The 12,261-nt window shown below is 33.7% G+C and overlaps 1 protein-coding gene across 1 annotated transcript; it reads right to left on the reverse strand.

Moving 5' to 3' along the window:
• Positions 1 to 1,896: 1,896 nt before the first annotated feature.
• Positions 1,897 to 4,431, reverse strand: LOC149568134 (voltage-dependent chloride channel 1, chloroplastic-like). Its single transcript, XM_089821134.1, has 3 exons — positions 3,540 to 4,431; positions 2,642 to 2,809; positions 1,897 to 2,543 (listed from the first exon to the last, which is right to left on the reverse strand). Exons 1-3 carry the CDS (start codon positions 4,197 to 4,199, stop codon positions 2,118 to 2,120), a joined length of 1,254 nt encoding a protein of 417 aa, XP_089677260.1. The 5' UTR covers positions 4,200 to 4,431; the 3' UTR covers positions 1,897 to 2,117.
• Between the last annotated feature and the right edge of the window lie 7,830 nt (positions 4,432 to 12,261).

The following is a 12,261-nucleotide window of genomic DNA, read 5'->3' on the forward strand; positions in this document are numbered from 1 at the left end:
GATGATATTTCAAATTCTTATTTCTTTTATAGTACTAGTAGTTTATAATTTGAATGTCTTGTGTTTTTCAATAGAAGTATTTTCATTTTATTTTTTTTTCCTACAATTTAAACTTTTCTTCCTTCTATCTTTTTCTGTATTTTTTCTTGATTAGTTATTCTATAATCAACATATCTATAACATATCTATAGTACACTATTATTATAATAAAATTATCATTTTAACATAATATATTGATGTTGTATTTATAGAAAAAAGAAAACCATGATTTATTGCAAGTTGTCTAATTCAATCTTCATCGTCCACGTTTTGCTCTAAGTGCAATAAGCGCAATTAGCAGGGTACGTCTGACAATCTACAACTAATAGTTCATCTCCTGCAAATAAAAACCATTATTTTTTGAAACATTGATTGTATATTTTATTATTATTGATTTATGCACAAAGTCGGCCAGAGGTTTAGAAAGGTTTATTTTTAAAGACAAGAAGCATAGTTTACTTTAATTAAAGAAGTAAATTAATACATTAATAAAATGTTTTAGTTTTACTATTATTTTGAAAAATTGAGTTATAAAAAATACAAATACTAAATCTAGTATTTCTTAACTATATGTTAAAATATTTTATATTTTATATTTTATTTCATTTAATTATTCGTTAAGAAAATCAATTGAAGATGTTTTTTATTTTCAATTAAATTTTAGTTTTATTTATATAGAAATTAAAATTTTTAATAAAATATAATAATAATCAAATGTCTTAATTTATACAAATTATTAAAAAAATTGAAATTGCAAAGTTTTCAAATGTCATAGTTCTATTTTAAAATTCTATAAAGTGTTAGAATAGTAAAAATAATATCTCTTATTATTAATTAAAGATTAATATTATTAAAAAAAAATATTTAACTTCATTCTTTTTAAAAAATACAAAATCATAAATAATAAGATTTTAAATAATTTGTTTCAAATTAAATTACTTTTTATCATATTTTTAGATTGACAAAAAATATTATTTAATAAAATTACAAATTATAAACTTTAATCACTTCTACACATAGCTTAAATGAATATATTTCTAAAAAATTGTACTTGCATTTTTAATTGTAATTACTTAGTAATGTTTTCATAAAATCATAGTTTTTAAAATATAAGTAATAGTTTTCCTAAAATTTATCAACTTAATTATATTACTTCTTTAAAAAATAAATACAGTTAATGTAATATAAATAAGTATTTTTATGAAACTTAATTTTAACATATTTATAAATTCATAAGATTTAACTTAATATTCTTACATTATTATAATCAAATATATTTCATTGTACATAAATTATTGCAACAATATGATTCATTATTATTCCCAGTAAAGTAGATGCTATTACAGATATAATCATACTTAGAAACAATGGGTCTCCTATAGCCTGTAGAAACATTGGTAGGTCATTTATTTTACAGGAGCAAGCTACCCAAGTTATGCACTAAACATATAAAATATCTAGAACCAATATCAAAATATTAATATTCTAAATACACATTTTATATCTCAAACTAATATTACATGTCTTTAGCTATACCATTTTTTCACACTTTTCACAATAGGTAGGGACTCTTGCTCAAATAGAGCTCTTGTTTTATTAATTTTTTTCTTAAAAGAAACATACAATCATTGATAATTATTATATACAAATATTTGATATGATGATGGACTTGAGACTAGAAATAGTTACCTTATTTTATACAAAAATGATGTAGGCAAACCTAATGTTAACAAAGAATTAAATATTACAAATCAAAATCTAAAAAATATTATGTTGTAAAAAAAAATCTTTAACAAAATAAACATATGAAATAAAATTTCCATGTGGCAGTTCACTATACTAAGAAAAGTATGAGACTTTCTATAAAAATACAATAAAAATAAATTAATCTTCTACATAGTTTTATAGTTACATAATGATAAACATATATCTACATAGTCTGTAGGTAGGAGAGGTCAACAATAGTTCACCATGCCAATCATGGTAACATGAATAACTTTGAAAGGGTTGTTTGTGGAGCTCATCAATTCATTATGCAAATCATGGATGTGTATGAAGAGAAAGGAGGAATAATAGCTTTAAAAGTGTTGTTTGTGAGACTCCATGCAAACACATGATGAGGGTGACATTAAATTGTTAAATTTTGAGGATGAAAGAGGTAATCTATCCATTTTGTTGCGAATGTGGTCTTCAACTTGGTTGTGAAATTGTAACATTTCCATGATGTTCTCATGAACTATTGCACACATCTTATCAAGTGCAAGGATTGGGAAAGGCTCCTCAATTAGAACTCCGACCTCCTCAATACAAAACAAAGATGATGCACTGAAGAGTGTAGCAGGTACCACCATCCATTGACATTCATCCCATAAGATAATTGGCAATGTTAGATGCCAAAACACTAAAAGCCTTGATGTCAATCGTGTGTATGATAGGGGAATTGGTGATCGGATTAGTCTCTCACATACACTCACAGCCTCATTGAACTCAGAAATATGAGAGTCCTGTGTCAATTTGAAGTACTAAGTTAGACTAAACATTATACTAGAGATTTTCAATTCAAGTTCAATAAGAAATTGTATAATATGAAAATTATACTCACCAAGAGTCTTTTCTTAGAATCGTCGAGGGGAAGGTACAAAAGAGATTCTGAAAGAAATTGGATGATACAATTTGGACGATGATGAGAAGAGAGAACAAGTGCCAAATCCTCTTTTGAAAGAAGCCTTCCCAAATCTTGCTCCACATCAGACCCATGAATTATGTGGCACTGCTAACATAACCATAATAACAAGTATTACAAAAACAATTTAAAGAAAGAGGAATTGAGAATACTCTAAAAATTATGATATAAAATATCTACATTCAATAATGTTATTATGTCTTATTTGTCAATTCAATTGTGCAAGGGATTTTTAAATAGGTCACTCTATATGATTCGACATCTTAACTCAATCGAATTCAAAAACAACACTAAAAAATTAATGATATCAAAATTTCATAATCCATAATGTTGCTATATGATGTTTCATGATTTGATTGTGTTGGATTTCTTCATCAACATTTGGGATCATGCGACATGATCCATCATCCTAACAAAATCAAACATGAGAAACAACTATAACAATACTAAAACTGCGGATATGAAATTTTCACAATCCATAATGTAGTTATATGTTGTTTTTCAATTTGATTGGGTTCGAGATTTTTGTATCAACGTTTTAAATCACACTCTATGATCCACCATCCTAACACAATCAAACCCCATAAACAATAGTAACAATACTAGAAAATTAATAATATCAAACTTTCCACAATCAAAATATCAAACTATCTATTGTTTGTCAATTTAATTGTGTTAAGACATATTTATATCAATGTGTTAAGACATATTTATATCAACATTTTAGATCTCACACTACTATGCATTATCCTAACAAAATTGAATCTAGAAACAACTACACTAGCAAATCTTAAGAGAGGGATGTAGAAATGATGACCTTAAGAGCAACAGGGAAGGCCATTATGTAACTGAGCAAGTCGAAGGAGAGTGTCGAGTGGGTCCCATTGCAAGTCTCACTCCTAGTCCACGCGCTGACGTGGCGAGCAAAGTCCTTGGTGGTGGAGATGACATCGGTCCACATCTTGCGACCCTCATCGTAGCGCGAGTACGACGCCTCGGTGCGGAACACGAGGAGAAGGGCGAGCGCCGGCGCCACCAGCTCCGACGGGAGCGTGGGCGAGTGGAGCAGCGGCATGAACCCGGGCAACACGTGGCTCACCACGCCAGTGTTGTAGCCCGCGATCGCTGCCGCATACACCGTGACGGCGCACATTGGCGGGACGAGGGACAAGATGACCCTGGAGGACAAGCTGGAGAGCCAGTGCCTAATGTGGCGCTTGGAGCTCCGGTGCTTGAGCCAGTCCTCGTGGGTATACAAGGCCCTCCGTTGCTGCATTCCCCTCTCCTTTATTCCATCTGCCCAATCAGGAATTGCATTCACCAATCTCCAAACGCTCCCCTTCACTTTCTCCACGTAGCTCGTGCCTCTCTGCTCGCATACAATCACCCTCGCCCTCTGCCTTCTTGAGATCTGGGGAGAAGGAGAAGGTAAATGCAAGTAAAAGTGTGGTTTTTGAGCCCATCCCAAGTGAATCATATTCTCTCTCAACTCTCACCCTGCCAAAACAAAGAGAAATATTGGCATTACATTCTCTGCCCATTTATTTCCTTTTTGTTTGTTCCAGACATCGTCTTTCTTGCCTTTTAACCGCCCTTCACCGACTTGGGAAATTGGCCTGTTAAATGCTTCCACGACTGTAAATCTTTTTGGGCCACAGCTTTATGGCTTGAAAGATACTTTTCATCGCCCCCGTGCTTCTCCTCATCCTAAAAACACTCCAAACATAACTACGTCACAAGTTTTTATCCACAACTTTTATCCACTTGACTACTTGTTGTCGATCAAAAATATCTGATGTGATGTAAGTCCACTTTTGTTTTCCTAATTTATGACTCTAGGTGGGGTTGGGGGAGGCGGTGGTGGTTTTGATTTTTGATTTGTTGGTAGTTTTTAGGAGGGTTGTAAGTTCAATTTTTTATTTGTTGAGTGGTTTTAAGGAGGGTGTATAGTAGAGTACATATAGGTTTATTTTTGGTTAATTAATGATATTTAGAATTCTATGATGATTAAATATATGATATAATGTTTAGGAGGTTACAAAAATGATTTAGTTAAGTTTGGGATTTGACTATTTCTCAAACAACAAGAAAATATCCATTCTAAATGGGTGAGGAGGAAGACTCTAAAGCAACATGGACTCCAGTGGGGGCTAAGAAGCTTTTAAGATTGAAAAAGGAGGAGAAGGAGATCTCCTTTAAAAAGAACAAAGAGAATGTTGTGGTGCTCAAGAAAATGAGGAGCAATAAGATAGGGGATATTACACATATTAGCACTCCAAATGGAAAGAGCACTAAAAAGGGAGATATCAAGAGTAACAAAGCCACAAATAGTTGTCTACCTTTCACTCTAGTTGGGAAGGGTATCAAATATGGGGATGTTGGCCTAACTTCTACATTTGTAGGAAGACCTTCTAATGTGCAAAAAAGAATTGTGAAGACAAATAGAAGTATTGTGGATGGTAGTCAGAGGATTATCTTAGATTCAAAATCTTTCCATAAAAAATGAAGTTTATATCATGGAATATCACAGGATTAAATAATCCTCACAAGCAAGATATGGTGAAGAACATGATTAGGGATAATAAGTCGGATATGGTTCTTCTTCTAGAAACTAAAATGTTAAAAGAGAAAGTTGAAGGTTTGTTAGTTTTTTAAAGTGGCAAGGTATTTGGGCGAGACTTTGATGGAGCTTACCGGTGCATGGTAGTTTTTTGGAATAATGGATATATTTCTAGAGAGCTTATATCTCAGAATAGGAAAATGATGATTATTAGATTTTATAATGCAAAGGATGGGACTTCTTGGATTTTAACTAACATTTATGCCCCCAACTCTAAATGGGGTAGGGAAGAGATTTGGGATGCTCTTTCTAATCAAAGGAAGAATTTTGTGGATGAAAACTGGATAATTATGGGGGACTTCAATACACCTCTAAAAGAGAATGAGAAGAAGGGAGGCAGCCAAACTAATTTTGACAACAGATTGGAGTTGATGGAGTTCATTAATAGTTATCTTTTGCATGACATGGAATTGCATGTGGTGGATTATACTTGGACTAACAAAAGATCAAGGAAGGACCTGATCAATTAAGGTTGGATAGAGCCCTTATTAGTAATGACTGGTTTTTGAAGTATAAATATTCCCTCTCTGCACAGGTTAGAGTGGGCTTAGATCACTACCCCATTTTTCTCTTAGTGAACCCTATTACAAGTAAGAAGAACTATCCCTTTAGATTTGAGAAGATGTGGACTCTCTATCATAGGCTAAAAGACCTTATTAAAGAATGGTGGGACATTCATGTTGAGGGAACAACTATATTTAAAGTTTTCATAAAGTTGAGAAATGTTTTAAAAAAATATCAAAAGATGGAATAAGGAGACCTTTGGGAACATCTTTGACAGCAAAAGGAGGATTTTGGAGGAGTTAAACAAAATTCAAGACAACATCCATGCTGAGGACTATGAGAATGTGTTTAGGAAGGAGGAAGATTTGAAAATTATTGTTCAATGCATGATATAATTACTAAGGAAGAGATATATTGGAGATAGCGGTCTAGAAAGGTATTTTTGAGTGAGGGGGATCGGAATACTAAATATTTTCATATAACTACTTTGAAGCATAGAATGGTAAACGAGATTTCTAGGCTTAATGTTCATGGGGTTCTTATTGAAGGTGATGAAGCTATCAAAAGGGAAGCCATGAACTTTTTTAGTAATTTACTAAAGAGTGATCCCAATCTAGATAAGGACTAGTAAAAGGTGTTTTTGGATTGTATCCCAAATTGCATTTCCAATGAACAAAATAAAAAACTTGCTGCTATCCCCAACAATGAATAAATTACAAGGGAAATTCTTTCCTTTGAAGGAGACAAATCTCCTACTCCAAATGGATTCCCCTTCCTCTTTTTTCATAAGTACTAGCACAATATTCAAGGGGATATCTTTAATGGTGTGAAAGAGTTCTTTGGGTCTATGAAACTCCTGAAGGAATTGAATGGTACCTTTCTTGCTCTGTTTCCCAAAAACTTTGGGCTAATTGTTTAGGTCATTTCAAACCAATTAGTCTTTGTAACTCTTTTTACATGGTTATATCCAAAGTTCTTACTCTTAGAATTTTATCTATTCTTCCTAATCTGATTTCTAGATAGTAGAATGGGTTTGTTCCTGTCAGACAAATTTTGGATTCTATAATCATAGTGCATGAAATTGTCCATTCCCTTACCAAATCTAAGAAAGAGGGGTTCCTCCTTAAGCTAGATTTATCAAAAGCTTATGATAGGGTGGACTGGAAGTTTTTAAAATGTGGACTAAGCTTTTGGATTTAATAAGAGATTTTTGGAGATGGTCCTTTTGTTGCTTTCCGTTGCCACCTTCTCTATGTTGGTTAATGGTTCTCCAATTCCTTTCTTCCAAGCCTCCCGTGGGTTAAGGTAAGGAGATCCGTTCTCTCCTATCCTTTTCATTCTTATGGATGAATGTTTAGGTAGATATGTGGGAAAATGGTTACTTTGGGTGAATTTGTTAGGCTTAGACCTTCCTCTAAAAATCTTACTTGCTCTCATCAGCAATTTGTGGATGATTCGATTGTTATGGGAGAAGCTTCTGTGAGAAATGCGAGAAACATTAAGAAAGTTCTTAAGGATTGTGGGTAGGCTACTAGTCAGATTATAAATTGGCACAAGAGTGTGATTTATTTTATCAATGTCATTGAAAATAGACAAAATAAAATTTAAAAAATCATTGGTTGTGAGATTGGTACCCTTCTGGGCTCATATCTTGGGTTACCTCTTTGGCTCAACCCTCCTAAGACTTTTTGGAGTTCTTTGATCAACAAAATCTATTCAAAATTAGCTAGCTAGAAAGGATACCTCCTTAGCCAGGCTGGAAAGGTAATTGGTCTTAAATCCATGTTACAAAGTTTTCCTTTGTACACTTTGAGTGTGTTTAAGATTCTCAGGAAGCTTGCCTTAACAATTGAGAAGATTTAGAAACAATTCTTATGGACGAGTATGGAAAAGAAGAAAAGAATGGCTTTAATTGCTTGGGATAAAGTATGCATGCCTATCAAAAAAGTAGGTCTTGGTCTTAGAAGGGTTATAACAATGAATGATTCTTTCTTGGCTAAGCTTATTTGGTGATGGCATCAAGAGGAGGGAGAATGGAGAGACAATTGGAAGTATAAATATAATAGAGAGAATCTTGGGTTTAACCTCTTCCTTAGTAATGAGGTTTCCCAAGGGGGTTCTAAAATATGGAAACATGTTCAGAAAAATAAGCAGATTATAAATAAAGGAGTTAGATGGAAGGCTAGAAATGGTAGGAATATTCATTTTTGGGATGATATTTGGATTATGGATCATACCCTCAGTTCTTATTAGAGGTGGAATGGATTTATGGATCAGTGCAAGAACCTATTTGGAATCTTTGTTGTTGATTATTAGGAAGAGAAAAAATGGGTTAACCTCAATAGAATGGATATCAATCTTAATGATCTCAACAAAATCCTAAATGCTTTCATTTTAATTCAAGAGGAGGATACTTTAATATGGAAGTATAGTCCCAATGGACTATTCTCTGTTTCATCTTTATATACCAATGCTTTTGAGGAATATCAGGCACCTTGCTGGGCTAAAGCTTGGTATAACGGAATGAACCTTAAATTGAACATTTTTTCTAGACTCTTTTGGAAGATAAAATTCTAACCATTGATAATTTGATGAAGAGGGGTATGAATTTTGTTAATAGATGCTATCTTTACAAGGAAGCAGAAGAGTTAGTTAATCATTTGACTATTCATTGCTCTTATACTAGAAGGCTATGGGAAATGATATATGGCTCATTGGATTTGGTTTGGGTACCCCCCCTTACTATTCAATAGTTCTTTAAAGGATAGAAGTCTCCTACTTGTAATTCGCTAATTATGAAGCTTTGTGATTTCATCCTCCCTTTTCTTTGTTGGGGAGTGTGGAAGGAAAGAAAAGATAGGGTGTTTAGGGGTAAGGAGACTAACTTTGTCTTTAGGGGTAAGGAGACTAACTCTGTCCAATTGTTCTATAAGATCAAGCATCCAGTGATTGACAAAATTAGGACTATTGGGAAAGGGCATCAACCCCAGACAGATTGGGAAGAAAAAGTGATTCAGAAATGGAATTTGGAAAGGTTGAGTGTTTCTCAAAATAGGAATAACCTTAGGAATTTGGCTAGGTGGGATTTTGCTCCTTAGGGCTGGTGTAGGATTAATTTTGATGGGGCATCGAAGGGAAAACCAGGGACAACGAGTTGTGGTGTCATTATTAGAAACATGAATGGGGATAGTTTGGGTGTGATGGTGATCCCTATTGGGGAACAAATAAATCATGTTCCAAAAGCCAATGCTTCTCTCTATGGTCTTAGTTATGCTAAGAGTATGAATTTGGACAAGATTTGGCTAGAGGGAAACTCCCTTAGTATTATTAATTGTCTCAATAAAGTTGACAATCCTTCTTGGACAATTCATAATATTATTTGTAAGGCCATTTGTTTAATTAATTCATTTCAGACTTGAATTATCACTCATAACTATAGAGAAACTAATCATGTTGTTGATTGGGCTGCGAATGTGACTTGCAAAAGTGATGAGAAGTTGATTCAGAATCAAGTTGATAATATCCCTTTCGAGGGAGTATCCTTGATTGAGCATGAAAAGGTGAGAAGTAGGAAAAAAAGGTTTATTAATGATGAATAAGACTATAAGTATTAATTATTACTTGGGCAGATTTGGGGAGGTATGGATTATGATTGGATTGGCAGAGACTTTTTATTCATTGTCACATGGATTGGAGGCATGTTTATTTATCAATTCCCTCTACTCTAATATCAAATTTGAGCTTTTCTTTCTAAATGTGTACCCTACGATTATGAAAATCTACAACAAATTAAAGAAAATGGGAGGAAGGAGAAAGAGGGTCAAACCAGCTAGTTGTAAGGACTAGAAAAAGAAGAAGGAGATTTGTTATATTCTAGAATAGGGGAAGTTTACGGGTTTTATGACAAAGCTTTAAGGTAGTAACCCTTCTATTACTTGTCAATTCATTAAAACATTGAATGATGGGAGCATCCTGGTGGCTAATCAGAGAATGGAGGTTACTGAGGACATCATAGTGGAAGCTATAGGCCTTGACACAAAGGGGATCAAATTTTACAGAGATAGGAAGCTTTCAAATTAGGCTAGGGAGCAATTTGTGGAAATAACAAAGGAATGAAATAGACTGGTTAAAATTGGTAATTCTTATTTTAGCCCCGGTTCTATATCTCTCCCTTAGAGGTTTTCCATGTTCATTGTTATTGAATACTTAACTTTGGATGGCCACTTTACTAAGATATTTGGATACCACTTTATGTTAGTGAACCATTTTAGGCATAGGGTTAGGCTTAATCTTCCCTTCTACCTCAGGTAATCATTGGGTACTACAATTTTAGCTATTCAAAATGATCCTAAAGGTGACCATGCCTATCACGAGGGTTTAATGGTGCTAGTTATGAACCTCTTTAAATCAAAAAAAGTGGATAGGCCTCATTTCAATAAGAAAACTATGGAATGTGAGACGGAGGGGAGTGATCGAGATGAGAGCTTTGATGAAGACAGAGAGGATGAGGTTGTGGAGATTGAGATCAAGAAGAGGAAAAAGCTAGAGCCTGGTAGGTCATCTGTGAAGAAAAGGAAGCTTAAGGAGACTAATTCTAATGTGGATACAAATTTTGAAGAGGAGTTGGAAGAGGGGAATGGGAGAAGTGGTATTGTTAGTAAGGTCTCTACAAACAAGGGGAAGAATATGGACAGGGCCCCAAGCATACCTTCTGATGATGAACCTCTGATTAAGAGGATGGAGAGAAAAGGGGAAAATGCACTTTGCCAAGGGAAGATGTATGCTAAAGGGCATGAGGAGACTGATTATGAAAGAGACAATCTTGGTGGGGACAAGTATGACCTTACACATAACAAGGGAAATGATGACCAAGGGTTTTTGAAAGAGATTTTTGGAAATTTGGGGCTGATGAAGAAGGAGATTAGTAGTTTCCAGTAGCAGATTTAGGACATTGTTAGAGAATTTGAGCAACTCAGCAAAACTACGAGAGGGGAGAGAACTATGGGACAACATATTGATAAACTTTCTGAGGTGGTTGGTAATGCTAAAGAGGTTAAGAAGTTAATAAAACGTGTTCCACCCCTCAAAGCCAAAAACATAGCTCTAGATCAGTTGATAAAATATTTCTAGAAGAATTTGGATGGTTTGGATAACAAAGTGGTTAATATGGAGAAGACAATTTAGAAACTAGCGAATCAAAATTACTCTATTCTGAAGACAGTGGCTAACAACATTAACAAATTTGAACAAGGGAAAGGTCAAGGATCTAAGGAAGTGAAAGATGACCAAGGACCTAGCAAGCACACTAGGACCAACTTGAAGAAGATACATGGTGTCAAAGCCAAAGAAATGGATGATCTAAAGGCCTATACAAAAAAATGAATATCCTTATAGACCAGGAAGTAGATCTACTGAAGATGTTGTAGCTGGTTTTGTGTTGTCATTTTGCTTTCTTTTTTCTGTCTTTTCCAACTCATTATTTTTAGCTACTTGTTTTAGCTTGTGTTGCTCTTGGTGTTGATGCACAGTTCTTTTGGGTTTCTCAGTTTTTATTTTTATGCTACTTTGTAAAAGGTTTTGGGTCCTTTAAAACTTGTTTTTACTTAATCAAAACTATTCTTTACTAATTCATAAGTAAGTTTTGGGGGGTGTGGATTCAATTTTTGATTTGTTAGTAGTGTATGGCAGGGGGGGGGGAGAGGTGGGTCTATTTGAAGCATTTTAAAAGGGTATAAAGAGGACTCATCCAATATAACTAAAATTTCAACTGTTGAGCTAAACTATGACAAACACTTTTGGTTAATTCATGATTTCTAAGGTTTTTTTTATTTGTCTATGATGAATGAGGGTCCTTTGTACATTGTTTGAGAGGGCATGGAAAGAGCTTGCCCTCTAAAGAACTAAGTTTTGGATTGTTGGGCTAAAGTGTGTATTCGTATCTACAATAGAATAAGAATCGTGATAATTTTTTACAAATGTTCACATCTTTTGGGACTTAATTGTTCAACAAAAAGAAAAATATCTAGTCCAAGTATATGTTAATCACTTTTTGCTAATTCATGATTGATCATGTCATGGATTTGATTCTTGATTTGTCAGTGATGTATGAATGAGGGCCTGTTGCACATTGTTTGAGAAATCATAGGGATGGTTTGTCCTTGAAAGAGCTAAGTTCTAGATCACTAAGCTAAACTCTAAATTTGTGTTACTAATAATGAAAAAATATGATTAAATTTCATTTGATCAACTTTTGATTTTAAATACTCATGATTTATTATGTATTGGGGTCAAGGAGCTATTTGTTAATAAGAAATATATATATATATATATATATATATATATATATATATATATATATATATATATATATATATATATATTATTGCTAACCAAAGGGTTTGAGGTCTTATTATAT

Source organism: Cupressus sempervirens, chromosome 3 (assembly GCF_028749045.1).
Source record: "Cupressus sempervirens isolate cs-2001-9-10 chromosome 3, ASM2874904v1, whole genome shotgun sequence".
Classification (NCBI taxonomy): domain Eukaryota; kingdom Viridiplantae; phylum Streptophyta; class Pinopsida; order Cupressales; family Cupressaceae; genus Cupressus; species Cupressus sempervirens.